This window comes from Embiotoca jacksoni, unplaced genomic scaffold, assembly GCF_022577435.1.
Source record: "Embiotoca jacksoni isolate LCO1_2020_lvr unplaced genomic scaffold, fEmbJac1.0.p SCAF_5, whole genome shotgun sequence".
Taxonomy (NCBI): domain Eukaryota; kingdom Metazoa; phylum Chordata; class Actinopteri; family Embiotocidae; genus Embiotoca; species Embiotoca jacksoni.
This window is the reverse complement of record NW_027185403.1, coordinates 8,105,159-8,121,185: the sequence shown is the minus strand read 5'-3', so window position 1 is coordinate 8,121,185 and position 16,027 is coordinate 8,105,159. Positions and strand designations below refer to the sequence as shown.

The 16,027-nt window shown below is 44.6% G+C and overlaps 1 protein-coding gene across 2 annotated transcripts in view; it reads right to left on the bottom strand.

Moving 5' to 3' along the window:
• Nucleotides 1-1,403: 1,403 nt before the first annotated feature.
• The window catches only part of tsc22d3 (TSC22 domain family, member 3), a 36,846-nt gene continuing 22,222 nt past the window's right edge, over nt 1,404-16,027 (bottom strand). The window contains exons 1-3 of one of the 2 annotated variants that reach the window (XM_069170737.1): nt 5,363-6,669; nt 4,672-4,723; nt 1,404-3,352 (exon numbers count right to left, since the gene is read on the bottom strand). In XM_069170737.1, coding sequence (XP_069026838.1) covers nt 3,092-3,352; nt 4,672-4,723; nt 5,363-5,487 — 438 coding nt within the window. In that variant the 5' untranslated portion in view covers nt 5,488-6,669 and the 3' untranslated portion in view covers nt 1,404-3,091. Of the gene's footprint in view, nt 3,353-4,671; nt 4,724-5,362; nt 6,670-16,027 lie in introns of those variants that run through there. The other variant, XM_069170736.1, reaches the window with a different exon arrangement.

Sequence of the window (16,027 nt, the reverse complement as noted above, 5' to 3'; positions counted from 1 at the left end):
CAAAGTGTGATTAAGAAACTGCAGCACTACTTTCCGCTGTTGCTGGCCCTGCAGCCTCTCGTCATTGAAATGCACCAGGCGCTCGGGTGTCTGGATAGGAAGCAGGGACTGACCTCAACTATACTGTGCAAAAAAACAAAACAACAACAAAAAAAGCCAATAAACACCTGTCCCTACCCTCCTTTACAAAATGAAATAAATGTCCTCCTCAGTGAATAAACTGCACGACCCTCCCGCCACTAATTAAATACAGAATACATTTCAGAGGAGGTACGTTGATCGGCTTCACATCCAATCAGCTCGCTTTGACACAAAACACCTGGAGAGAGCGCGCGGCTTCATGCGTATCGGGGGGAGGAACCGGAATGATATCGCGTTTACTCTGGTGCCATTTGATCCGCGATGACGGTCCCGGGCCAGAGCTCGGTCTCCCTCGTGCTCAATATATGGACGCGAGCCCGGTCTGGGAAGCCACAACATATCTCGTTACACGCAGGCTGAACCGACTGGCTGCCAATCCGTCTGAAGGAAAATGCTACGAGGACAAACTGTTTTTTTTTTTCTTCTCTTTGGCAGATTCCAGTCCTCACGCAACCCGCTGTTATTACTCCGCTATCATTAGTGGTCGCGCCGTTTTGGACTTCGGAAAAGAAAAATAGCGTACTTACTAATACTGAACATTCTCAATGGAGAAAAAGAAAAAAACAAACAAAAAAAAAACTACAAAAGATTTGTATTTTCCCAGTCCGACATAACTAAAAAAAGCATCTGTGTGCGCGCAAGGAGGAGCCTCGTGGCCCACCGCTGCATTTTTTTTTTTTTTACAAGTCACGCGCTGCTACTCGGACTGACCTTGTAAACACAAACAACTCCCCAGAAAACAACGTCGACTCAAAAGATGTGGAGCGGCTCCAGCTACCACGGATGCAATCTCGGTTCTGAGAACAGACAACGGGCAGGGGGAGAGGGTGGGTGGGTGGAGGGAGGGGGGGGGGGGGGGGGGGTTGATCCCGCTGGGTGATGTAAAAAAAAACAAAAAACACCTGACGTCCCAGACAAGAGTTTAAATAAATAAATAAATCTTACTATAGCACAGAATTTGCAAATTCCTAAACACTACCATAAAAAAGAATAAAAAAAAAAAATAAAAAAATGCCAACAAAGGACGTTTTGTGATGGGATGGTACCATATTTTTGTTTACATATATTACATGCTATTACACCACCCGCTTAACCCGCGCGTTGTTCAGCGACGATAAATAAGACGCTGTATCGCGCGTGAAACATCCTGGAGTCCGCGGCGGCGCGGCGCGCTTTTCCCCATCAGTAGTCGTGCGCGTCCGGCGTCGAGCTCCGCGAGCGCAGTCGGACCCGACCAAAAAAAACGACAACATGTCCGGATGTCCCCATTATGTAAACATAAGGTTTATTGCAAAATGTGCAGTCGTATCCAAAACACCGCCGAACAGCCGTTCCGCGGATACTTTACAGCAACGATACCGTCATCTTTACAAAACACACACAAACTTCAGCGCTAGCTACAAACAAGACTTCTCCCCTGTGAGCTTATACACATGGTCCTGGTTTGCTCAGCCTTTGCTGCGGTGCAAAACAAAAACAAAAACAAAAACAAAAACAACAACAACAAAAAAAATGTCTTTGGTAGGGTAGAAAAACCACAGCGACGGCTGAGCTCAAGTGTGGAAATGGCGTTTTGTCTCTTACTTACAGGCACTGGTGTCATGCCGTTGTTTTCAAGTTGGCATCTGAGCGAGGAAAACAGACCAGATGCTGGATGACGCTGTTTCAAAAAAAAAAAAAATCTTTTTTTAAAAAATAAAAATAATCAGGAGTGCATCTGCAGCGAGAAATGCAGGTGTCTGCTTGCCGACCAGTCTCCACTACCTCAGGACATTTGGACCTTATGTACACTGTAGTTATCCTGTGAAGAGTTAGGCAAACGACACGGGGCACAAACGCCCCCTTTTAGAAAAAAAAAAATCTTATCTCCTGTAAAAAAAAAAAAAAAAAAAAAAAAAAAAAAAATCCTATTTTTTCTTTTTTTTTTTATACAAACAACTGATTTTTGTTCAGAATCACAAACAAAAACAGAAGACATAGCAGGATTAATTTCCCCCATAAGCAGCAAGCCCCAACTGCAGACAATGCAAGATTACATTTTATGAATTATTACAGTATGCTGATCAGTCAACTGCAGCGCTTCAACCGGCTCTAATAGGCCGCGCTGCGTGAACCTCCGCCTCCGTTGCCTTAGCTCGTCCTGTTGATTATTTGTGTTTACGCTTAAGATGCGCACGAACATGTGAACAATACATTGCGGGTACGGGAAGGGTTCCTGGGGGTTGTGCGGCTGAAATGTGTGGCTGAAAGTCCTTGGAGGGGGTGGGGGGGGGGGGGGGGGGGAAAGAAAAAGTTGTTTTTTTTTTTTTTTTTAGATCGGACAAATCCGCATGATGGGTGGGGGCTCTTCTCGCCGAGACTCGGGAGGACCGTCTCGGGTGGCTCTCCTCCGGGTCGCGAGGGATTCGACTCCGCGCACTTTCCCCAAGTCGGCACCTGCGGGGCCAGCCCAATCAACGCCTCCCCCCTCCCCTCCCACCCCCCGCGCCCTCCTCTCGAGAGCACACGGGGTGTTTGATGGGAGGCTTCGGGCCAGGCGGTGGAAAGCCTCCCCCCCCCCCCTCCTCCCCCTCCTCCTGTCTGAGAGCGAGCGCTCGACCGTGTCCAGTCAGCCCTCTCTCTACTCTTGTCTACGTAGAGAGGCTACGACCAAAAACAAAAACAAAAACAAAACAAAACAAAAAAAGAGAGAGTTGGACGGCGTCAAGAGGACGGGGCACCTGACGTGGCACCGGTCAAGAGCGTCTCAAGTTCTGTTTTGTGCTCATCGGTGTCAACAGTTCATTCGCGGTGTCCCATCGATTCGTTTGCAGCCCCGGTGCTTCGCCTTCGTTGTTTTCGAAGGGGTTCTCGGCGGCGGCGATTTTTTTTTTTTAGCAACGCTTGCGTTCAAATGGAGGTCCATTTCTGGAAAGAGATAGTGGCTCTGCCCGCCCCAAGGCAGAGCCACTTATACAGCAGAGCCAGCGCCGCGGTTGCACGGCTGCTGGTGGTCCGGGGTCGCCTGGGCGCCCTGATTGTCCAGGGGCGGCGGCGCGTCCGTCGGGATGCGAGACTGGAACTTCTCCAGCTGCTCGGGGCTGGCCAGGTTCTTCAGCAGGTAGTTCTCTCGCTCCAGCTGGTCGTTCTTCTCCGCCAGCTCTTTGATCTGCTCCTTGAGGATCTCCACCTCCTCGCGCACCGCGTACATCAGGTGGTTCTTGACGAGATCCTGTCGCGACGGGACGAAAAGAGACGGGGGGGGGGGGGGGGGGGGGGGTCAGTTCGGGGGGGAAAACATAAAACACGGCGCGCGTTGGAACTTGCGAGGCTCGGGCGGGCGGGTCTGGTCGCCGGGTTTGCGAACCGGCGGATATCGGCTCCTCCATTTTGTCTTGTTTGCTCGCACGGAGCCCGTTATTATTAGACGCCGGAAACGGCCGAGTCTAACGCGTTGGCGAGCTTCCCTCCAGAAAGTCTGCAATAATTATGCGCTGCAGAAATACGATCAGTCTCGGTAAGTTTTTGTTGTTGTTGTTATTGTTGTTGTTTTTTTTAACACTTGTATACCACCTCCTCCTGCACTAGTCGTCTACTTTGTGAATAAAGCACCCATTAGCCTGCGCAGCTTTCACACAACAGGGTGCTTCCCAGCGCATTCACAGAGAGCTGGTTATGTGCAGAACACATCGCAGACTTCACAGATTATAACGGTTCTGTAAATGCCGACATGCAACGCTGCTACAAAGATTTCACCGTTGGCTTTTAAAGACACTTCGTGGTCTCTCTCTGTCTCCGTCTCCGTCCTATTTAGCTGACCTGATTGTTTCATACAAGCCCGCCCCGTCGTCTGAGATCCTCGAGACTAAAAAAAAATAAATAAAACGAGTGTATCCGTTCCAGAGACGCGTTTTAAAACTAAAGGTGACAAAAGCATTTTCAGTCAGAGGCCCCCCCCCCCCCCCCGACTATGGAACGAGCTGCCAGAGGAAATAAGGATTGCAGAGTCGGTGGCATCTTTTAAGTCTCTTCTTAAAACACGCTTTTAGACGAGAGCCTTTGGAGATTTTAGGCGATCGATCCTTACTCGCGTCGCACCCCGTTTTAATTTGTTCTGGTGATTGTTTTATACGATCATCGTGTTGTTAAAAGACTCGTCAGAATTCACTTGTCGCTCCGTTGTAAACGGCTTATTTTACGTGAAGCACTTTGTAACTGAAGTTTTAGAAAAGCACTACACGAATAAACTCCTATTAGTATTATTATTATTATTATTATACAAATTGTTCTTGAGGGCAAACAAACGGGAGGAAAAGCTCACAGGTTTGTTGCTGCTCTGTGTGTCCGGTGTGATTTACCAGCAGCCATTTTAAATAACAAGTGAATCAATCACTGTCCATAAGCCCCACCGGTGCTCAGTCGCTGCGCCGACTGTGCGCTGTCAGTGAGCGGGGTTGGGCCCTTGAACGCGGCGTTGCGGGATGCGTGCGTGGTGCAGCGGGTTCCGTGCGGCGCAAAGGCTTTCTTCATGTCGCGTTATCTGGAGCTTACCATCGCCTGTTCGATCTTGTTGTCAATGGCCACAACGCTAGCACCGGAGGCACTGCAGGAGAGAGACAGAGGGAGGGAGGGAGGGAGGGGGGGGGGGGGAGAAAAAACACAGGCCATGAATCAACAGTCCGCAGCCACAACTCAAAAAAGTCCAGATAAGATTCTCCAAAAAAAAAAATAATAATAATAACACAAAAGGAAAAAACAAGTTGCTGCGTCCCGAACCGACTCGTCCCATGCCAGTGAAACAGAAAGCTCACAAAACGGAAAGGAAAACGGTTTACTCCGCCGTTGTCTGGTTTTTGTTTTTGTTTTGTTCAGGAGAAAAATACACGTTGATTGCTTTGGAAACTAGATTAGGGTTGTTGTTGTTGTTGTTGTTTTTTTTTAATTCCGGTTATCACGTAACCAGCACAGAGTGGATGAGCATGCGGGCTACAGATAGGCTACAGGTAGGTTAAAAAAATAAATAAATAACAACAACCCAAAAAAAAAAATTACAGCATCTCAGATATCCGTTCAAAGTCCAAATAAACAAGCAGCACAGAGAAACGCGGGCTGACCGGACGGTGTTCGGGAACAACAATCGCACATTTGATCCCCCCCCCACCAGCCGGATCTGTAACTGCGGGCGAATTCGTCACGAAATGCGGACGTTCGAGAGCGTCGACGGCCGCGTCGCGAAATTTACCTGTTGTCAAGTTTGACCGATACGACGTCTCCTCCGAGCAGCGAGGAGAAGAAGGAGATGGAGAAGTTATGCAACTCGTAGACGGCCACCTCCATTGGGGATTTGGCGAACATCTCCGTGCTCATGTTGAGTACCAGACTCGTTTGGATTATACTTCTCGCCACGTTTGCGACTGGTCGGTCACCTTCGTGAGTATCCGGGTGTGTTTTTTGTTCGGGGTTTTTTGTTGTTGTTGTTGTTGTTGTTGTTGTTTTAGTAGCGATGCACTAACTCGCCTATGGCTGAACGCAGTGCTGTGTCGGGTCCCGGGGAAGCTTCGCTGTTTTTAACGAGCGACTGTCTGATGCTATTTCTGCCACCGGCTTCTATTTGAATGACTTGCCTCCCGACGTCATGTGACGCGGGCACGCGTTATGTCAAAGGGGCGGAGGGACGGACAGGGGCGGGTTTTACGGTTGTCTTCCCGCGCCGTGGGAAAAACTAGACCTGGAACCGTGATTCTGTGACACCCCGACTTTTTATATAATGAATCCGGAGGGGTCCGCAACAAAGTACGCTTCGTCACGTGGGAATCGTAACCTATTAATGAGGCTGTTACTGTTTATATAGACTTTTTATTTTTTTTATTTTACTACTCACAGGGTATTTTTTCCCCCCCTATGTATCGATCACGCAGAATAAAGATGAATCTTTAAAATATGATACAATGAAGTACATTATGAAGTAGAACTACAAAGTCGCACTACGTGCGTTAACTTCGCATAATCGTGTGTGTATTTTGCAAATTAATAAAAGTTATGTAATAAATTACACTTTATGCTTCTTCACTTTATTTCATTCTTAATTGAGATCTTTTTTTTCAGAATCAGCTTTATTGGCCTGGTATGTTTACACTGAGCAATTTGACTCCAGATTTAACTTGCTCTCAATGTGCATGCACAGAAACAGACATAAATAGACACATGAACAGGTAGAAACATATATACAGCTAAATTACAATATCACAGCATTTTCTTCTTTTTTTTTTAAGTAAATGGTAGAAAACATCCAGCTCTGCACAAACGCACATCTATTTTAAATAGCCTATAAAAGTGAATTAGGTGGGGTCTCTTACAGTAATCCATACTTGCTTGAATACTTTTACCAGATTACAAGAATACAAATGACAGTTTTCATTGTTGGATCTTATAAACAACCAATCAAAGATAACCCAAATTTGTTGTTATCGCTCCACTGAAACAAATGCATTTTCATATTTGTACTTTAATACAGTGCAAAGTCCATTTCTTATTCAGTTGATTTGCAGAACTAAACAAATGCCACCAAAAATAGTGACTTTTCGGGTTTTATTATTTGCAAACAAACGCACTACTCTGAAGGACGAGTTTCAGAAGAGCATTTGAACGCAGCACCACATCTGCCCCGCTTCTGAACTTTTCTGCAGTTAACCCACAGACCGAAATCTTCACACGAGCTGCAACAAACAGTCCATAACAACCAGCTGAACATCTTCAATCACACAATGTTTGCATAAATTAGTCACTCGTGTTGCAAAAAAAAATAAAAAAAATCCGATTTAGTCAGGAGAAATAGCTCATCTGATTTTCATGTGATTTTGGTTATTTTTAATCACGTGAGTAATTTTAGAGAAAGATTTCCTTTAAGAGAACGTGGAACAAATGTATTATGCCAGTCCTCAACGTGCATAGTGAAGCCTGAACTTTTACAACTCCGCCTGCACATAATTACTTGTTAAGACAATAACATCGGTCACCGTGACTTATTGTTGTTTGTCACGGAACGTCCTGCACCATGTGCACGCGTCCACTGAAAAAGGTATTGTATTTTTCCATCATGTGTCCCACGAACTCTGCTGGTCTCTAGTGGTGACACTCAGAAGAAGATCATGGACATTGTGTTTACTAAGGAATTTTCCATGCAGCTTTTCCTGCCATTCCTTGGTGTTTTTCCCTATTTGGACAACACATGGAATTTTTTTTTGTTTTTTTTCACAGATTTATTTATTTAACATTGTATCATGAGTCAGAGCCTACTTCCTTTTGAATTCTTTTTTCTTTTTGTGCAGCTTATGTGCAATGTGGTGACTGAACAACAATGCGGTCAGGGATACTTTAGGTCTAACACAGACGTGCAACTTTACCCCCCAAAGTTACACAAAGTACCACTACCTACTCACTGGACTGCATTAGTTGGGCTTCAGAAACGAGGCCCAGTTCTCAGGTGTGTGACCTCTCGCACTTCGGGTGAACATTTTCAACTTGCACGTTATCACGAGCGACGCAAACTGTACCGAGTCTCCTGCGAACCAGCGTCAAAAATACAATTTGCGGTGGAAGCCGACTAGAGCGGACGCAGAGAAAGCACACCTGCTGTCATCTCTCTCTCTCTCTCTCTCTCTCTCCGACACACACACACACACACACACACACACACACACACACACACACACACACACACACACAGCCTTTTCCACTCAGCAACAACTGTGGCTGTTATTGTGCAATAGACCTTGTTTTCGCTTTGGCGTCCATGCAGGATTTGATAGCTTTAATGGCTGTCACATTATGTTCCATTTCGCCGTTGCAATTATCTGACTCAACACTGATTATAAAACAATTACATTTTTATTAGGGAGCTTCTGCATAATAACTTTCTTCCAACAAATCAGCTCGCATAACAACACCAGCTACTCGACAATGTTCATGAAACGTCTCTGCTGAGTGGGACTTATGTCTGACTCTAGGAGCCATTACATTTGGTCCATGCCCACTCCGTAAAATCCATATTTTCAGGCATACTTGAAAAAAAGATATTGGTCTATTTTAATATGGTAAAAACAATAAATATATATTTATATGAATAATATGTGGATAAAAATACTGACAAATATCACTTTCCAGATACATTCCATGTAAGATGGCACCGAATTGAAAAAGTGGAGCTGCATTTAAAACCATAAATGACCCAGGACCCTTGGCGCTCTGATCTCTCCATCGGAAACCAAATTCCCTGATGCCGCCACATATTTTGTGGAAAGAAGAAAAAGGATTTCTGTTATGTAACAAAACAATTCGAGTGGAGGGGGTGACTTTTGGTAGGCCTAACTCGGCACATTGACTGAGTATTAGGGCCTATAGTGCCTGTCGGCTCAGATTTCGTGCTGTGACAGTGCAACTGCCAGGTTTAATATCAAGCCCCGCTCGAGCACTGAGAGGCAGGTGAATTACGCTGGCCTGCTGTGATAGTCCCATTTGGGAGGCAGGAGTCACGCCAATTGCCTTTGGCTCAGCTGAGATGCACAGGCAGAAACTATTGGAGCCTTCCTGTTCTGCTTAGGTAAAACATACTTAATGAGCGACATGCAGTGGGATGACTGTGTAAACGGGCTTTTAGGCTTTGCCTGCTGTATTCATAGTTTCAGAACTTCTTCAATAAAAAAAAATCTTAAGTAAAACAAGTTTACACATCACATAAACAGCTTTAGTTTAAACCGTATCGGCCTTTTTTTCTAAACAGTTTAAGCGCCGCCCGTGTTGACTTATCCTGCTTCTGAACACTAACCGAGTAACACACAGTAAAAAGAAACAGGAACACGGATCCTTGGAAGATCTCAGCACAATACAATTGTCTTTATCCTCTGTGGATTTAATCACCTGCATTTCTTTTTGTGTACATCTTGGATTTGGTGTGGAACACTTAGTGCCCGACCAGATTTGGCCAAATCCAATGAGACACTCTGCAGCTCGGGGATCGGCCACAGTTTCCATCAGATGTCCCCTGCGTAAGAGCCAACCGCGTTATATAATACGCTGATTCATCTGCACAAATGGCTGAAGAAGAATGAGGCCGAGACCTACCGCCAACCTTCCAGCTTTTGTTATGAACAGCATTTTGGGGTTTTGACACACCAGATTCAAAATGTAGCCGCACAATGCAGTGCAGTAAGAAACGCGGGTGATCAAATCCCCAAAGGATCCTCAAACACAAGGATATCGTTTAGAGATTGTTTCTGGGTCAAAAGGTTGCTTTTTACCGTGTCCCGCCTGCAATTAAGAATGCATGGCCTGTATGGGAGTGTGACCTGAGAATACACATGCCTGCCATAGGTTGCAGCCAGAGGCGATGTCAGAGGAATCTGTCAGTGTGGGCAACAAAGAAAGGTTACAACCAATGAATACCGAACGAGCTACGCACACTAGGACGCCCAGAGGCGGTCATTATTATCACATCACCTCCAGTCCCCTGAGCCATGAATAACAACGAGGTGCACGGCCTCGGTATTTCTCGTGAGATGTTTCAATAAATGTAACAGGCTCTCAATTCCTGCCCGCAGATTGCATGTAGTATTTCTTTAGGTGATAGACGGCATCGAGCACTTGTGTGTGCAGAAGGGGGAAGACAGGATTGACATTGTTATCCAAAGACTGGCAGAGATATCACTCAGCTTTCAATGCTGCGAGCACAATAACACACAACGTAGATATCAGTTTATTAGCGGAAATTCAAAAGATGACTTTCAACCGTAGGATCATGGGGGATTATGTTCGAGAAATGAGCACATGTTACTATAGAGTATACTCTTTCAGTACATCTGATACAGAGAATACACGGGAGGCTTTATTCCTTGTACCGTTTTCTTCTCTATTTAGCCTGATTGAACGTCATGAAAACTGTAAGCGAAACTGTTATCCATGTCATTCAATGAAAAATACTGCATCCACAGCTCTACATCACTTTGACGCTGACACACTGCCAGTCTGCCCCACCCACAGTCTGCTGAACTGCCTCTAATGTGCACATCAGTCACTGACACATGTTACTGTCACGCCAAACCTCCTCTCACGCACAAGACAAATTTACTTCCTATCCTCTGCTGCCCCCACTTACCGCCGATCTGGCCTCTTGAACAGACTCGGTGAATAAGGGGGCGAGTAGCTCATGGTAGCTCTCTCAGGATAGCTGAAGTGCTGGTAGTGGCAGCAGAACCTCGGCGAGGGTTCGGCCAGGCGGAGGGCGCACAGCGTCCTGGGCGAGGGCGGCCGAGGCCCGAGAGGGGCGACGGCCGCCGGGTGCGCCTGAGACTGTCCCATCTTCGCTTCCAAATGAAGTAGCTGCTCAAGAGGCCGGAGCTCTTTTGCCGTTTGCTCACTGTTCTGCTGTTGTTTGTTCTCGACAACTGTGTTCTCAACGAACAAAGAAATGATTGAGCGCCGGCGATACCTCTGGATATGCAGCCATAACTGCGAGTGCCATGCTCAGACTGACACTTGTATGATGCGTCTCCGGTCCAGTGGAACACAATGGCCCGAGAGTCACGCTGAAAATGACAGACTGCTGAAATGGCGCCACGTGTTTCATCCCTTCACTGCTGCAGTTGTCCGTTTCAGGCAGACAAAGCAAAATCTCTTTCTCTAACTGTACCTGAAGGGAATAATCATTATACTGGAGCTATCTTCACACCTCATTTAATCTGTAGTAGCATGTGTACTAAAACTCACGTATATAGTCCTTCACAAGGAATGGCTTTGGAGACATTGTTACATATCTTCTAAGATTTGCATGTAATACCACGCCAAGGCAGATGAATTGTCTCCCTTGTATTTTATTAATCCCTAAACACTTTTCAATTCTGGGTTCGTCAATTGTAGTAAGGTCCCTTGTGTCATCAGGGGTGTAATTGTTTTGGAGAGCCAACGCTGCTGCCGCAGGTGCGGCAAAAAGTGAGCCGCTCTTTCCACGACTAATTTCCCACTCCTTTCGCAGTTTGACAGCATTTCTGCATAAATGTCTCACGGCTCTGTCGCCGTTTAACCCCGTCTGTTGGCAAGAGGCAGGTTTGTGACATTTGATACTATACACAAACTGTGATGCGCAGATAGTTTGACATGATAGGCAGCCATGTATAAACGGTTTCTGCTGTCTGTTCGGGGCTTCAAGCAACTCTCTCGTGGATATACAGGGCCATTAAACAGGAAGGTTCACTGCGTCTTTTAGAAACGCGAGTCTATAACATACCATCAGAAAAAAAAAAAACTGCAGTATACGGTTAGATAGTAGAGATAATTTAGCCAGGTGAGTTTTACCACACAGCCCGTAGGTCAACAATATGTCACCGATATATCCTTGAAGAAGTGGAATTTCAGGTTGACTCAGTTCACACTCTTACAATAATTTATCACGATTATTATTCAAGGTTATTTTCCAGGACAGCACACCACTGACTGGGATTGCACAACGTCAGCAGAATAAATGGATGGCTTGTATCGGACATGTTTAGGAGCAAGTAATTCAAACTCGAGAACGTTTAATCCTCAAGGATTCAGCTTAGTCATTCAACCTCAAGTAGGAGGCTGTCTTTTCTTTTCTTTCTTTGTTTCATCATCTACAGTTTCATAAGGTGTCACATTGGTGCACACATGAAAAGACATCCAGACTTTATATCTGTAACTGTCATTTCTATGTAATTAAGTACTTTTCTTTGTATACCTGTGTATTTTCAGTATTTGTTTTGGCCCCCAGCAAGCAACAAGATGACTGTGTGCTGAAACCTTTCCTCTGGTAAACCAGTAGGTGACAACATATCTTCCTTTCCAGCCTATTGCAAACTGTAGTGACTTGTTGTTGTTTTTCTGCCAAACAAATGGTGACAATTATGCTCTCACACATACGAGCAATACTGTTTGTACAAATAATGGCAGGCACGTACACACCTTTAGGAGCGCATCAAGAGTGACTGACAAGAGAGATCTTCCCGTTATACAGCAACCCAATAAAACACCAAAGCTTGTAATTTACCCATCTGTCCACTAGAGCATACCGTGTCAGTCTCATGACTGTATATAAAAGTGGACGCAGCTTCCACTAAAAAGTGAGGCCAATGTGGAAGTGCCTTCAACTGCAATACCAGCGAGGGCCAGTAGGCGTTAACTCCGAAAAGCCTCTGGTTCCACAGACTCTCATTCAACTTCTTTCATGAAATACAAAGTTAATAAATTCCTTCTTCGATCCTGGTCATACATCTGTACATTTTTCACGCCTCATAATGTAACGCTGACGTGGTATCCTCTCGTGGACACGCTTCGGCATCATACCAGGCTATTACGCGATGTTAAGAAACTGACATTTACTTCCCTGACTCTGAAGAAATGGGACAGAAGCATTTAATCACAGAAGTGATGTCATAAATCCTGTATGTATTGAACTTCAGTCAAATATATTTCCCTGCCGATATATAAATAGCAGCTTTAGCTGCAGTGTTATTCAGTTTTGCTAAATTTAAAATTAGAGGCAACAACAGACCAACTTTTAATAGGGTGTATTTAGCTGCAGATGGGTTTTAATTAGGTTTTCATGGTCGGAAACATGAATCATTTGCTCCCCTGTTTTTTTTCCTGAAGACAGCTGTTACGAAATCAGAGGACATCACAAGCAGGGCTGTGTGTTTGTGAACAAGTGTACTCCTCACCGCCTGTGAGGAGCTGTATTTACCTGATTAGTCCCTTGATATAGAATCTCCTTTGCTATGTAACAGCTGCCTGGATGACATGCCAACCTTTGCTCATTACCACTAAGAGGACAAGGCTGGAACTGCTGCCAGTGCCTGTTCCTCAAGACAACACACTTTAATGCTTCACTTACCAAAATTTACTACATTTCATTTCAGCCCATACAAAGTGATATACAGCACATTTACAGTAGCCTCCACTGGAACTAATAGCAGGACAAGCGGTATCGTAGCAAACGGTGCTGTGTGCAGTATATCGCAGTTAACAAGCTCGGGGACTTCGCAGCATCTGGCATCGGGCTGCGGTTCAGCAGAAGTCAAGACAGCTTCAGGCCATAATGTAAAGATTTACCTTGTGTTCTAACGGGCAGGATGTTCTGGTTAAATTTACTGTGAAAATACTGAAGTATAGTCGAGACCCAAAGGAATGTGCGTGGGGAGTATCACAGTATGGTGAACCCTTGCCAGGCAACATTCATACCCCGAACCCACATCTCCCCCAAAGACAAATAACTGTATGTTCTCGTCCATAGCCCATAGGGTACCCATCTGAGTTTTAGTGCAAACATGTGTAGATGTGTGTACACACACACACACACACACACACACACACACACACACACACACACACACACACACACACACACAATGTTGTCCTCTCTGACAGATAAGGGATTGGACTCTCAGAGTAGTTTGGATGCAGTTAAGGGATCTCATTAATTGCTCCATGGGTACTCTACAAACGGTCAAAGGTCGTGGACTCAGTTGGCCGTGCAAGGTTAGATAGCAGTGAACTTTGTTATTAGCTGTGTCTGGGCCTTTTTTTTTTTTTTTTTTACTTGTTACGGGTCACCTAGTTTACCACAGAGTTTTTAAAAGAGAGCTGTTGGGTTTGTCATTATTCTGCTGTACTTAAGAGCACATCACAAAACATCAATTTAAGCTGTTAAACAAAACAAAAAAAATGTATGAGTGCATATTTCTGACATGAAAAAAAAATTGGTCACAAAACAAAAGGATCTTTTTTTTTGCTTTTACAGCATTCTGTGTTTACTCAATAGAAAGCATACACGGTGATACTCCAAGACTGGATTCAAAACACACCGAGTTGCAATGGCATGGCTGAATCATGTCCCAGAACAAAAGGGTACAGAGTTCAGTGCCAGCTATCCATATTCATCTGCTTATGGTTACTTTAGTGTACTGTATACCTCAGCTGTCTGAGTTGGTGTGGTTGTGAGTATCCATGTCTAATCTGAGTAGACTTCAACTATGGAATGGTGACATTGGACTAATGGGCACATACTGCACCGGAATCCATGACAAGACCAGCGGATGTGCTGTGAAGCTGCACAAGATGACCCTTAGAATATAATCAGAGGAAAATCAATTGGCTATATCATATTATCAGCTCTAAGTTGGCAGGTTTTCATTTTATCGTAAAGTTTGCTGGAATGTCAGTGAGTAGTTCCAAAAATGTTTTCTGCACCGCATGTTTATCATAAGCAAAAAGGCTGTCAATGAGAAGGTCGGCCGCAGCCGAGATGAAGGTAAAAAGATGTACTAAATAATGGAATATTTACGAATTCAAAGATTTACAGACCAAAACAGTGAACTGTCTCCATGGTAGAGCTCCACAAATACTGGATACACATACTGGATTTTTAGGCCGATGCTGATCAATAAATCGACTGAAATGTGGTTATCATACACTTGTGCCAAAGACGCGTAATATAAGCGGAATATTTTACTTTTTAAAGATACATTTTATTATCCAAAATAACAACAGTGCACTGAAACGGTGAACTTTACTGGGGATGTAATAATTATATGTACTATATGTACATATTGCATTATGTTATAATTTTTTTTAAAAATACGTTTTCATATCGGACGATGTGAACACTGATACGGATGTATCTGTGATGGGCCATATCAGCCGATAAAAGGAAACCATAAAAGTGGCTTAGAAAATATACTTCAGTTGAAAACAAGAGAGACTGTAGCTTCAGGACAAATTATTTATTTTACTGGGAAAAAAAAAAAAAAAAAATCACGAAATCAGTCATGTTTCTTTCTTGTTTATCCAAAAGACTAAGCCCCTGTCGTCCTATTTTTAAGCTGTCCTTCACTCACCTACTCTATAGTGCCCTTACTCCCGCTTTCTTTTTCTACTTCTTTTATTCTTCGCTAAGGCGTCCCTCACTCTAATGTTCCCACGTTCTTATTGCACTTGTTGTACCCTGTTTTCTCTCCATCTTTCCATCTCCCCACTTTCCTCATCTTTTCCCAGTCATGTATCTGGCCGAGCTCGCAGCTGTGTGACCCAAGTCACCAACAACTGGGACAACACTGGAGGGAACTGGGCCCTCGACGGGCCGCCCCCCGATGTGCGCTTGCTTGTGTTTGTGTTTTCCCGTGTGTATGCTGATGCGTGCGGTTGGCCACACGCTTGCATACGTGTATGCTCAGGCACGTCTGGCCTCGTCTGCGTGATCTGGATTTAACTGGATGATAGGTTCCCTGCCAGCTCTCACTGTCAGCGCCGTCCAAACACCGAAAGGTTCCCACAGACTCCAGCAGGCTTCTCCGCTGAGCGTTGAGGCTAATCCTTTGTCACCTGCGAGATGATGGTGGAGCAATGACTAAATTCCCATGGATAATTTGAGACGAGTCACTGGCGGTCATCGTGAAGGAAAGTACAATAACAGCTTCAGAGCTACACGGATGTGCGTCAAACACACCTTCCTGCAACAAGGCATTAAAATAAAAAAAAAACACATACGAGCAGATATGTCCACAATAAAGTAGAACTATAAATCACGCATGAAATAGCTATTTTTTTTGATAACCAACTTTGAAATGATGTTGTCATTTTTCCTAAAACTTATGTTATGCACCTCAATGGCTTCGTAATGCTGTATAAGTTGTATGATGGTGTAAATGTCCAAAAAAAGTATCTATTTGTTGACGTTTCATCAGAAAACAGATGTTTTTGAAATAATTTTCTTTATTATCTTTAAGTACGTCCTGGGCCCTCCAAGTGACTGATGGCAGTAACCAAGGCTGCGTTCAAGTACTCGTACTAGCCTGACGAAGTTTCATCAGCCTCTGATCTCCACAAGCCAAACAAAGTCCAT